This window comes from Barbus barbus (genome assembly GCF_936440315.1).
Source record: "Barbus barbus genome assembly, chromosome: 48".
Taxonomy (NCBI): Eukaryota; Metazoa; Chordata; class Actinopteri; order Cypriniformes; family Cyprinidae; genus Barbus; species Barbus barbus.
In genome coordinates this window covers 21131944-21145766 of record NC_136726.1, presented here as the reverse complement: position 1 = coordinate 21145766, position 13823 = coordinate 21131944, and the positions used below count along the sequence as shown (strand labels likewise).

The following is a 13823-nucleotide window of genomic DNA, read 5'->3' as shown; positions in this document are numbered from 1 at the left end:
AAAAAATACTAACAAAAAATTATAGCAATCTGATTTTTAAAACGATGTGTCTGCACTATCTATATATATATATATATATATATATATATATATATATACTTTTTTTCTTTGTTTAATAGGCATATTAATTCAGTTCAGCCACAGTGTACACTTAATTTACATTTAAATAATATCATTATTTTTTGCATTACAGTAATGAGAATTGAGTGCTTAATTGGAAGTATTTAATATAATTAACACATAATATTGATTTTGTGGTGAAACGACTTTTGCATATTCTTGACGGTTTTCGTGAGATTGACCCAGTAGCATATTTTTTTTAATGATTTGTAGCATTGAAATTTTCAAACTGCTGAACTACCACCTCAGATAATATTTGGTTTTAGTACTAGACAGACATATTGATCAATATTTATTTTTCTATCCAGAGCTTGAAAGAAATTGTGATCTTTTGAAAGTCTCATGTAGTAAGTGACGCTTCACGTCCGGTGAGAGGCAGTCTGTTATTGTTTTTCTTCTTTTTAATAGATCATGACTGCTTGTTAAATGTGTTTGTGATGTTTTCATAATGTGATGTGGCATTATAGCTGATTTATGAGGATTGAGTCCACCGACACTTGCCTGTTATTGACTGTAATCAGACCGTCTGTTATTGCTCAAACACTGGCATTCATCTAAACTATGAATTCATTTCTGTGCTGTGATTTTTTTAAACAAACCTGGTCTGGACGTATTTACTGAATATATCTTCATTTCATTCAGAGAAATACATTTGTGACACAAATTCAAATTGCAGGGGTTTCTTTTTATATTTTTCTACTGTTTACTTTTTAACTGCAATATTTTTCTAATGTCTTCTCTAATATTAAAAACATTTTTTAAAACGCAGTGAGTTACTTAAGATGTAGCTATACCGAGTCCACTAACGTCTTAGTTTTGTCCTGCTGTGTCAAAGCCAGTGAATGGTATAAAAGTCCAATTTGCACTTTGTATTTAGGCAGCTATTTGTGGAAAACTGGTTATACTGAATGAATTATTTATCCTTGATTCAGTACAATTCTTGTGTGAAATAAAAGAAGACCTTTGAAATCCCAGAGGTGACCCTTCCTTGCAGTTTATTTACAGCAAGGTCAGTTTAGTGACACACACACATTCCAGCAAATTCACCCAGGAATGTTTCCTTCTCATTTTTACTCTGAGGTTTGACCTTCAGACACACCATTGCACATTGGAGCTAGCAAACCATATAAGCAGTCCTGTTCAGATATACATATACACAGCACATTTAGCAATAATTAGCTGCTGTACAACATTAATGCACGTAAATATGGTTCAATCACACTATAAAGACAGCAGACGGTGACTTTGAGTTGCATGGAATCGCTTGCGTAATGCACTCCGGAAAAGCCCCGCCCCTCATTTTAATCCTGATTGGTCAAGCGAGTTCTACTATGGCGAAGGCTTGACTCATGAATATTAATTACGTAATGCGACGTTACCCAGTTGGACGGGCTGATTGGCTAAGACGCAACGTCTTAACTTATCTGTAATTTTTGGTCTTTTATCATATCAATATTAATAACTAATAAGGAGATAGAGTGTAATAATAGAAAAAAAAAGTATGTATTAGTACCATACTTACTAGTATTACAGGATCTACGTTTTTATTTATTATTTGCAGATCACTGCATTTTGGTTTAAAATAATTTATTTGGTTTGGCAGACCATTTTATGTATGTGTAACTTAAAAATAAATACAGATCTTCATACAAGATAACATTTCGAGCTAACAGGCTCTTGTGTGAAGTACAATGTTAAATTGTTTTGCATTTTTGGAGCCTATAGAGCCTATAACTTTTGTTTGATTTTTCATTATTTTCTTTGATGAGCACCCAAGCATTTTGTGTCGTCCATGTGCATGCGTTGGTTACGTCTTTGCTATGTATCTAACTTAAAATTAGTGTATATGTATATATATATATATGACTTGTAAAATACTTTTTCTTATTTAATCTTATCGTTATATCAGTCTGAAAATTAATTTAGAAAATTATGTAGCATGAACATTTGGATGGGTTGGCAGGACTACTGTATTTAATATGTCATTTTAATTTTAGAAATATATAATATATTGCAATACTTGAAAATATTTTCTTAGAAAAAGGGACATTTTTAACAAAATAGCTCACATTTGAAAAATAAATTAATCTCATTAGCAAACGAAACCGAATTAATGTAAAATTATTACAGCATTTCATGTCATTTTAATTTAAATGTATATAGAATTCTAAGAAATTTTATTTTCACAATATCTCACATTTTAAAATAAATTTGTCATTAGCAAATCTAAAAATAATGTAAAATTAATTATTATTATATGTACCTCTTCTGCGCTGAAAAAAGAGTTTTTAATAAGTAAATAAACTAATAAATAAAACAAAGAAAAAATATTAATATTCGTGAGCAAAAAACTTCGCCATAGTAAGATTTGTAATGAGGTGGGCGGGGCCTGCAGTGACGCAGTTGCTTCCGGTTGCGCCTCGAGGCGTTCGCGCACTTCGCTCGGTCTCTAAGCGCAGCCGGTAGAGCAGAGGACGGAGGCGCCATTTTGCGACAACTTCACTAAAGTAAGAGTTTCAACCTCTCCATAGACCCACATAACGAAAGAGAGAGAGATGGAGGACAAACGGCTCTTTTAGTTGACATATGTGTTAAACAAGCAGTTTGTAAATGTGTTCAGTGCCTAACCAGTGTTGATTTTTCATCAGGTCATGTATCCGACCACGCTGACCCAGCTGGCCCGGGCAAACCCCTTCAGCGCCCCGCTGTTCTCGCTGCAGAGAGCCGATGAACCGGAGAAACACGCTCCTGTACCGAAGCGCAGGCTCGCAGCCGCCGCAGTAGCCGGTAAGACCCTAGACATGCATATCTATGGGTAGGAGACTAAAAACACCTCGTTTACATGCTTTAAATGCAGTTTTAATGGGTAAAGACTGGGGTATAGTTAAGAAAAACACCCTAACCATCACATTTCTTTCCGTTTACTGCTTTATTAATGCTTGATGTGGATATCTCTGCGCTCAGGATGGATTACACGGTGAATATAAGGCTAGAATGCTAGTTAGCATTATGCTAACTAGCGTTAGATCCTCTCGAGCTGTAGTTTAGATTATTAGGAAGTTCCCTTTAGGCCTGTCAGTTCCTGCATTTATCACATTTATAGATTTTTGCATTTAATAGTCGTTTAGTGTGCTAAATTTGTGAGTTTCTGGCCTTGTTGCGTTCATGGAGGGCAGTGAAGGACAAAGTCAAAGGACGCGTTGGAAATTTTTAAGGAGATGTTTTAACATTTTAACGCGTCAGATATTAGTAAATGTGTCAAATATGATAAAATGTTATTGAGGCGATCAGAGGACATGATGTTCTTTATTTAACCTATTCTGCACATGACCTGAGTGTGTACCGCTATTCTCAATGAGGCGCGATCTGATTGGCTCTCTGGCGCAGGAACGCGTCCAGCTCGTAACAAGGCTCGTTCTGATTGGCTCTCGGTTTGAGGAACGCGTCCAGGTCTGCTATTATCCCAACATCTAATCTTCAATTTTAATAGATTTTGCATGTTTTATCAGTGCCTCTCCCTCATGGGGGTTGTGTAATAACTGTATGGAGATGTAGTTTTAGTAGAAATGCGCTTAATTGTTTTATCTGTTTACCAGAATGAATAAGAAGGTCGCCCATAAACAAAATATGACTTTTCAAACAATAAAAGAATAGTAGTAAAGTCTATATTTCAATAGGTATATTTAACTTAATAAATACAATACAAATTTAACATTTTAAATAATACAAATAGATTTTAAATGCGTCTTACAGTGCTGTAGTGAAAGTAATTGTGAAAATAATATAACTACATTTTCCAAATTTAAAATGAATTTTTAACTTTAATTTGTAACTTTGTTATAATAATAGCTGACAATGACAAATCACTTCAGTCTAAATATTAATAACTCATATTAATATTGATATCTAACACATTTATAATAGTCTCGAATTTATGAGTTTTAAAATCATAAAGTATTTTAAGATGCGTAACAATGTAGTATATACTGTATATTTTTAAAATAAAAAATTAATTAATTGCTGATTTAATAGACTTATTGTAATTGTTTATGCAATCATTATTAAAATTAATATTATGTATAAAATTATAATACATTTTAAATAATTTTAATATTTCTATGCAATATTTTACACACAATAATTTTTTGATTAAGATAAATGGTGTCTGACTTTTAAATCTGAGGATGGGGGTTCCTCACACAAAGATGATCATATTTGAAGTCTGTTGCATCTGATGTATTAAAAAGCTCTTGATAAACTCATGGCACCTGGTCTGATAGCAGGAGAAAAGTCCCGCTTTACAGTCCAATGAGGCGGTTTTCCACTAACCCACGAGCAAGCGTCTCAGACTGTGTGTGGATGAACGTGATTCCGTGTTTCTCCTCAGAGGGAGACAGCTGTGAGTTCGGCTCACAGAAATACTTCATCCTCTGTGGCTTCGGAGGAATCCTCAGCTGTGGCACCACACACACGGCTGTGGTGCCCCTCGACCTGGTCAAGTGCCGATTGCAGGTCCGTGTGTGTGTGTGTTAGCCGGAGTCACCTGAGTGTGTCTGTGTGAGCGGACCCCAGTGCACCCCTTCATCAGCATGTTAAGTGTCGTGTTGTGATGCATGAGCATGTGTGTGTTCCTGTGTTCCCTCACATCACAGAGTCAGGCGATAGCTGCGAGTTCGGCTCAGGGAAATACTACGCTCTCTGCGGGTTCGGGGGCATCTTGAGCTGTGGTCTTACGCACACGGCCGTCGTGCCCCTCGACTTGGTCAAGTGCCGTCTCCAGGTCTGTATTCGCTTCACTCCCCTTCATCTCGGAGATGACATCCGTGGCGAAGGGTCACTAACACTTTTGAAGTGATTTGACTAACCAGCTACCAAAAATTCCTGTAAGACGTTCATTGGTAACGAAGCACAGAGGCAAGATAATTCATGCATTTAATAATCCTTCATGAAAATATTTTTTTTTTTGGAGAACCTTATTTTCTTCTCTGAAACATAGGGGTGTAACAATACAATGCAATTCAGTTTGATGCATAATACTTTAAACTAAGCCGAAAAATAGAGGAGATTAAATTATATATAAATAAATAAATAAAATGAAAAATAATTTACGTAAATTTTTTATTTAGGAGTCTTCATAATTAAAATTTGTATTAAGTCATTTAATAATAGTTTTAACATTCGTTAGCGTTTTAATGAACAGTACTTTAATTTATCACTTAGAAGTATTAAAAAATAAAACATATATGTGTGTGTATATATATTAGGGGTTTAATGGTTCACAATATTCACGGTTCGGTTCGATACAGTGGTGTCACGGTTTGGTTTGGTTCGGTACGGAGGTAATTGGTTACGTCGCAATGTTGGAAGTGTTTCTGTTTTAAACCGTGAAGGCAAGCTAATGGATATCACACAAGCACGCGTTTGCACCAGTATGCCAGTGAGCGTCTTAATCTCAGTCAATTCACTATAAGCAGAAAGTGAAAGTAAAAACGTAATGATGGAGCTTTCGGCATCTGACGCCTTCAACATGCTGATAACGGTATAGCCTATAGCTGTTTTAATTGATTTCCTTTATATTTCTCTTGTGGCCTGTACATACTGAAAAAAATAAAAAATGAGAAGAAACATATTTCATGTTAAACAGGTTGTTTTTGAAAGTCGCTGCTTGAAATAAAAGCTTTTTGTTTCATTGACTTTTATTGATGACTGCAGTGTTAATATATTAATTATAGGATAATTTGTTGTAGGTAGCCTGATAGACCTTTTTTAAAAACATTTTAATTGAGGAGTAAATAGCCTAATCTTATCATCGCAGCGCGTCAGTTATGCGTTAATTATTGAGGGGCAAATTAATTGTACTTTTAATTTAATAATAAAAGTAACTTCTTAATAATAATAATAGGCCTAATAAAAAAAAAAAAGAATGTAACAGGCCTACATTAATTGGAAAAGCCAAATCCTCTTAATATTGCTAATAATTGATGTTTTTGACAATATCTCTGACTATCTTCGATACAAGATCATCATCTTTCGACGCTAAGGGGAGGTTATCGCGGGGCAGACAGCACGATGCCTGTTACGTCGTTTGGGCTGCGTTGTTGAGCGCAGTGGCACTGATATTTCACACACTTTTAGCTTTTATTTTCCAAACGTAATAGGATTAGTCCAACGAATCGTTCGGTTTATAATGCGTACAGAACCGAAAGCCTCGTACCGGACGGTTCAATATGAATGTGTATTGTTACACCCCTAAAATATATATATATACATGTTTATAGATGGGTATAGATGGTGAAATATACACCTAGTTAGCCACAATACATTGTATTTGTTTTATTACACCCCTACTGAAACACGAAAGGAGATATTATGCAGGATGTCCATGCTGCTCTTTTCCATGAAACATAATATATAAAAATGAATTTTGTGTTTCATGGCACAAAAAATATAGTATGAATTTAGAAAGAGATGAGAATGAATAAAGAATGTTTTGAATCGATTTGTGACGCTCTGCCACTGATGTTATCCTAGTAACATTTGGTGTATTTTTTTGGTTTATTAATCAGGTTTTGGAAGTCCAGCATGTAAATGCCATTTTTTGAAGTGAAACCATTAACCGTGTTCCTTCATAGCCAGCCGGTTCCTGGTGAAGTTCCTCTGTGATTGTTTGCTGACTGTCGTTGCAATAAATAACCAAATGCTGCGTTTAGGTGGATCCAGCTAAATACAAGAGCATCTTCAATGGATTCTCCATCACGATCAAAGAGGACGGCATGCGCGGGTTGGCCAAAGGTTGGGCGCCCACCTTCATCGGATACTCCATGCAGGGGCTCTGCAAGTTCGGCTTCTACGAGGTGTTCAAGATCATGTACAGTGACCTGCTAGGAGAGGTGAGCTGAACTGATATTATGCTTTCTAACTTAAATCCTGTATACCAATGTTTTGGCTTTGCTTAAATCGATAGTGTTTAAAACTTAGCAATGTAATATTCTGACAGCAACTAATTTGCAGAAATGCATTTTTTGGTTGCATAGTTACCTTTTTTAGGTGTTATTGTTGAGGGATATATGTTTATAATTTTTTTTGTTTATTGTAATGTCATTATATATTTAAAATATTAATGTTAGCATTTATATACAAATAATAAATTGGATATATTTTATTATAATTTAACATTTTATACATTTAAGATAAATGTTTATTGCGTATTGATACAACCAGATGTAATTATATAATGGAAATTTTTAAATTATGAACTTATTTATTCATTTATTATTATTAAATATTAATACCTTAATTTTTTATATATTTTTAAAATAACTTTATTACATAAATGTATTCATTTCGTAATACATAAAATTGATATAAAATAACTGTAAAATGTATAACTATTTTTATATTATACTCATTAAATAATAATATTAGTCTTTAAATATAATGTATTAGAATTTACATAGTGTATATTAAATTAATTTGTTTTTTTTACATATAAATTTAAATAAAGTTAAATGTAATAATATTTTTTTAATTGTATATTAACTTAATTTAATATAAAATGATAGTATAATCAAATATAATTATTATAAACATTTTTGAAATTATATTTTAACTCAATTTTATAAATAAAATGATATTTTATGTAAAATGTTATTTATTTATAACCAGTATACCATGCAGCCTTTCTCCACAGTTTGAGAAATAACTGTAAACATTGTGAATTCTGCTTGCTGATGCTGATGTATTGTTCTTCCTTTCTTCTCAGGAAAACACATACTTGTGGAGAACCTCGTTGTATCTGGCTGCTTCTGCCAGCGCTGAGTTCTTTGCAGATATCGCTCTGGCCCCTATGGAGGCGTGTAAAGTGCGTATCCAGACTCAGCCTGGCTATGCCAACACCCTGAGAGAATGTGCCCCTAAGATGTACGCCGAGGAAGGAGTCTGGGCGTGAGTATCCTGCACTTCAAACCTATGTGGAGCTCAACACGCTCCTTAGATCCACCTCTGGGGAGTTTCTCCGCTCTGGTTCTGTTGTGTTCTCTCTCTGGGAGCAGCAGGATCGGGCCGGAGTTTCCCAGCAGCTTTACGGCTGTACAGTTGGAGGTGCTTGAGTCATTGGCGTGTGAGATCAGTCTACCTGCTTACCCAGAATCCTCTCTGCCCTGATCCCTCACAGGAAAACACCAGGGCAGAACAGCTGGAGAGCGGACAAACGATTTAAAAATTAACCAATTGGCCCTTAATATTGAGCTGTTAATTCTTGAAGTTGTGCTAACAAGTGTTGTGAATCTTCTGGCAGGTTCTACAAAGGTGTGGTTCCTCTGTGGATGAGACAGATCCCCTACACCATGATGAAGTTCGCCTGCTTCGAGCGCACCGTTGAGTTGCTCTACAAGTATGTGGTGCCCAAACCCCGCAGCGAATGCTCCAAATCTGAGCAACTGGTCGTCACCTTCGTCGCTGGTTACATCGGTGAGCCTGATCTCGGAGGATTATCTTTGCTTATTTAAATCGGATCTTATGATAATAATATTGAATCAATAATAAAAAAAATTATGTAAAACAGTATAGTAATATAAATCAAATCATTTATTCTTATAATAATAATAATAATAATCAAAAATAAAATACAAAATTAACAAAAAAAGTAATGATTTGCATTAAATATGATGATGATTACTATATTAATTATCACTATTGTTTTGTTAATGTAAAATTTAAGTTAATGATTTGATATTTGATTTGCTATTATTAAGAATAATATTGATTTGATTTAAGATTAATATAATTGTACAAATATTGATTTATATTACTACATTTTATATTTTTACACTTTTTTTATTATATTATTTTTAAATTTATATGATTGATTCTATATCATTAATATAATAATAATAATAATAATTATTAGAATAATTTAAGTTTTTTTATTTTATTTATTAATCATTTATATCACCACATAAAAAATGTAATTTTTTTTTTTACATATATTTTCTTAGAAATTTGTGAATTTTCCATTTGTCAGCACCACACTTTTACAGATCTGGGTTGATTTAAATCAGAGTTGTGATGCGTGTTTTCTTATAGCTGGTGTGTTCTGCGCCATCGTGTCTCACCCTGCTGACTCCGTCGTGTCCGTGTTGAACAAAGAGAAGGGAAGCACAGCCGTGCAAGTGCTCAAGAAGCTTGGACCGAAGGGTAAGACTTATGTCATTTTTATGAAGATCTCAATTCATTGTGCTTTACAGCCTTTCTTTCACAACACGCTCCTTAGATCCACCTCTGGGGAGTTTCTCCGCTCTGGTTCTGTTGTGTTCTCTCTCTGGGAGCAGCAGGATCGGGCCGGAGGCTCCCAGCAGCTTTACGGCTGTACAGTTGGAGGTGCTTGAGTCATTGGTGTGTGAGATCAGTCTACCTGCTTACCCAGAATCCTCTCTGCCCTGATCCCTCACAGGAAAACGCCAGGGCAGAACAGCTGGAGAGCGGACAAACTATCATAAGAGTTTTTGACCATTCAAAATGCTCCGAATGAATCTGCAAATCAACTCTTGCAGTCAGTTTTAAAAAATGGACTGAGTGTGTTGTGTTTTTCAGGTGTGTGGAAGGGACTCGTCGCCCGTATCATCATGATCGGTACCCTGACGGCCCTGCAGTGGTTCATCTACGACTCCGTGAAGGTCTACTTCCGCCTGCCCCGCCCTCCTCCCCCCGAGATGCCCGAGTCCCTCAAAAAGAAGCTCGGCCTCACAGAGTAAACCGCTAGCTAGATCGAGCGATCGCCCACTTCTCCCTCGACACAGCCGCACACCTCCTGTTTTCTATATTTAAGTCTGTCCTGAGCCCTGCCCACCTCTGACATCATGACGGTGAAAGGGAGACGCCCCCTATCACGGAGGAGTTCCATGTCTAAATAGTCTATATTAAAAGGTTTGTGACATGAATGAATGCCGTATGGTTTCAACCTCTGACATTTGTTTTGTCAGTAGTGCAATAAAGAGCCACCTGGATATTATACACAAGAACTGGTCTGTCTCTCTCTGTCATGTTTTCAAAACTTTAAGGTTCGTTTGAACTTTTAATATTTTTGCGTATTTACTGCTTTTAGTGATAACATTTGAAATCCCTGTAGCAATGTAAAATGAAATAGTATTATAGAGAAATTTTAGGCAAATGTTGTAGTATTCGTCTATGGCCAGTAGAGGGACATTTGTCTATGGCCCAATTTGGACATTTTTCCTTAGGGGTGTACTCACATTTGTGGCCAGCAGTTTAGACATTAATGGCTGAGTGTTGAGTTATTTTGAGGGGACAGTAAATTTACACTGTTATACAAGCTGTACACTCACTACTTTACATTGTAGCAAAGTGTCATTTCTTCAGTGTTGTCACATGAAAAGATATAAAATATTTACAAAAATGTGAGGGGTGTACTCCTGTTAGATACTGTGTGTATATATACACACATACATGCATACATATATATACATATACACATACATACATACACTTAATATATAAGATGTTTTATTTGGATTGTTTGACTACTCGAATATAGGAAAATATACCTTAACTTGTGTTTCCTGCTAGCTACGTTTTACATGAATAAACAGAAATCTACGGTGGGCGAGAGATCAATACGCTGCAACTTCAGAAAACGCATGCAAATAGAAAAAGCACAAGCAAATCAAGAAAACATCATCATCAGTTTGACAGCAGGTGCTGCAATTGCTCACAACACAACCAAATGAAGAATTTTATTTGCAGTGCGTTTCTTTATTTAGTTTTGTGAGCATTTACATTTCAATGTTGTCAAATTGATGAAGTTGTTTTCTTAATTTGCAGGTGTTTTTTCTATTTGCAGCACGTTGAGCTCTCTCGGCCACCATAGAAATCAGTCTCTAAGCCTCTTTTTCTTTATTCAAAGTTGATCTAAACAAGTACATGGAAACTATCCAAAGGTCTGTCAAACCTAAAGCAGTGAAAAGTGCATTTCTATATTCATCCTATGTGTCTTAAGATAAAGACCATTGTTACTATAGTAAAACCATGGTAACCACAAATTAACCACGGTTTAGCTACACTTACCATAGTTTAACCGTGGTATTTGTAGTAAAACTGTGGTTATAACCCCCCCCCCCCCCCCCCCCCCCCAAAATAAATAAACAAACATGGTTACTACACTTTTACTATAATAAAACCATGGTTAATTTTCTTAAGGGATTTGTATTAGTGTATTCTTTCTTTCTCTTTGTTTTTATAACTGTACTGCCTGGTTAATGGTTTGATGTTGTGTACAGTTTAATAAAAAAACAAAAAATCTAATCAAAAGATTCGCGATCCGAGCTGATTACCCGAAAAATTCAAAAATAGTTAAAAGTTAATTAAACTAAATAAAAATAATAGTGGAACATAGTAATAAAATATTGTTTAAATTGTTAATGCCTTGAGTTATTATTTTGGAATAAATGTAAACGCTTAAAAATACTAACATGGCTTATAGAATATCGATTACATTGTTCTAAAAATATAAAATGGAATTCTTTTTGGTTACACTTTATTTTAAGGTGTCCTTGTTACAGTGTAATTATAAAAATAAATCAAATAAATTCTACGCCCTTGCAATCAGTAGGTCTACATGTCATGATAATTACCTGAGTCATGGCTTTACGTGTGCACCTGACCAAAAAACACCCTAATTATTGCTAATATGTGACCCTGGACCACAAAACCAGTCATAAACGGCACAGGTATATTTGTAGCAATAGCCAAAAAAAAAAAATTAAACATTGTATGGCTCAAAATTATCGATTTTTCTTTTATGCCAAAAAATAATTAGGGTATTAAGTAAAGATAATTTTCCATGTAGGTATTTTGTAATTTTCCTACCGTAAATATATCAAAATTTAATTTATGATTAGTAACATGCATTGCAAAAGGACTTAATTTGCACAAATTTAAAGGCAATTTTCTTAATATTTAGATTTTTTTGCACCCTCAGAATCGGTATATTGTCCTATCCTAACAAACCATGCATCGATGGAAAGCTTATTTATTCAGCTGGTGTATAAATGTCGTCCAGGGACACATGTAGTAATTGCTCTGTTTGTTTTAATGGAGTGTCTATTTACACTAAGTGCAAACAGCCCGACTTGTTGGCAGAGGCTATTTACACTAACTCCACCCACCAGTGTGTGATTGGGCTAGTCAACACTACAAAAGACCGTCAGCTCCAGTGGCGCAGAGGATACAGTGCAGCTGTGTCCGAAACCGCTCCCTATCCACTATATCGTGCACTATATCGGGTGTCAGCCATTTTGTAGTGCTGTCCGAATGACTGACCAATGCGGAGAACCGACGACCCGGAGGACTGAGCAGGAGCTAGCGAGTTTGAATGAGCGATGTCTGTTTAAATTACATAAATGATTATAATTTGGTTGATATTTAAAAATGTTCGTTGGTAGCATATTCATTCTGATGTCAAATTAACGGGCCTGAGGGCGCTCTATGGCCAATGTCATCTTATCTGAGTGCAAAAACGCTGTTCGGGAGAGTTTCAAGATACTACAAACAATAAATACATAAAATTATGAACGTGCTTATGTGTATTTTAGTAGTATTTAATGATTATGACCATATACGCATTACGAAACAAACGAAACAACGAAGATGATTACAATATAAAGTCATTTTAAGTGTTATTGCTATTAATATTATTTTCTAAAATGAGGTACATGTAATATAAAAGTACATATGTGACGAAGATGTTTTTGCAACAGCCAAGTCTCATGCACAGTGTAGCCTACATATCACCGTCCGAATCTGTTCACTTCATTTCGTTCACTCCTTCTGATATAGTCCACTCAACTGACATACACTATATAGGGATTAGTGAATGAGGGAACGAGTGAGCGATTTCGGACACAGCTTGCGTGTTTTACTCTTTATGACGCGATCGACCCGAGTTCGAATCCACCTTCTGGCTAACTTTTTTCTCCCTTTTCAAATATCATATCATATCATATAGGAAAGGCAATTATTTTCAATAAAAATGAAGGAAATAATTGAAAAGTTGAAAATGAAGTATCGGGTAGGGTTACCATACACAGTAAAAAAAAAAAAAAAAAAAGTTGAGCCAATTTAAAATTTTAAGGCAATTTTAACCAAGTTAATACAACAAGAAGTTGAGAATCTCCTACAAAAATAAGTTGAGAGAACTAAAATTTTGAGTTGGCTCAACTTTTTTATTTTTTATTTTTTTATTTTACTGTGTAGGTGTAGGGAGGGCTTACTGTCCCAATAAGGCAGCATCCATTTAATAAATAGCTACTATAATTTACACTCAATATGCAATTACTGCATACTGTTTTAATGTATACTGAGGTGCAGATAATTGCGTCTATTTGCAATTATAAATAGCAGAAAATCCTGCTATTTATAGTGTAAATAAAATCTAACGCTATTTGCACTTGGTGTAAATAGTATCTCTCGCTAAGAAAAAATGCTATAGCATCTATTGCTATTAATTGCACTTGTTTTAATCGCGTTTGAAGCATCGTCGCGTGTTTTAGCGTCTGTTGTAGCGCGCAGGAGCAGCGGATGCAGCGGATTACAGTAGGCTAACCTCATTAGCGGTCTGTCTGCAGACGGAGGCTGGCACTGATGGCACTGTACTCGGTATAATTCACTGCACTGCCCCGGATAGCCGA

The 13823-nt window shown here is 35.2% G+C and overlaps 1 protein-coding gene across 2 annotated transcripts; it reads left to right on the top strand.

Moving 5' to 3' along the window:
• The first annotated feature begins 2521 nt into the window (after nt 1-2521).
• Nucleotides 2522-10537, top strand: slc25a3b (solute carrier family 25 member 3b). Of its 2 annotated transcripts, none has more exons than XM_079412281.1 (8): nt 2522-2627; nt 2769-2907; nt 4773-4900; nt 6831-7010; nt 7883-8064; nt 8417-8589; nt 9205-9315; nt 9712-10537. In XM_079412281.1, exons 2-8 carry the CDS (start codon nt 2772-2774, stop codon nt 9870-9872), a joined length of 1071 nt encoding a protein of 356 aa, XP_079268407.1. In that variant the 5' UTR covers nt 2522-2627; nt 2769-2771; the 3' UTR covers nt 9873-10537. The 2 variants fall into 2 exon arrangements, with proteins under 2 accessions (XP_079268407.1, XP_079268408.1); XM_079412282.1 differs by lacking the exon at nt 4773-4900 and adding an exon at nt 4508-4632 and having other exon boundaries at nt 2538-2627; nt 9712-10529.
• The last annotated feature ends 3286 nt before the right edge of the window (nt 10538-13823 follow it).

What these genes read in the sequence shown, in the direction of transcription:
- slc25a3b (XM_079412281.1), top strand. Translation starts at nt 2,772, where the DNA reads ATGTATCCGACCACGCTGACCCAGCTGGCCCGGGCAAACCCCTTCAGC. An exon ending in TGGTCAAGTGCCGTCTCCAG is followed by an intron (nt 4,901 to 6,830) that starts GTCTGTATTCGC and finishes TGCTGCGTTTAG; the next exon opens with GTGGATCCAGCTAAATACAA. An exon ending in GCCGAGGAAGGAGTCTGGGC is followed by an intron (nt 8,065 to 8,416) that starts GTGAGTATCCTG and finishes ATCTTCTGGCAG; the next exon opens with GTTCTACAAAGGTGTGGTTC.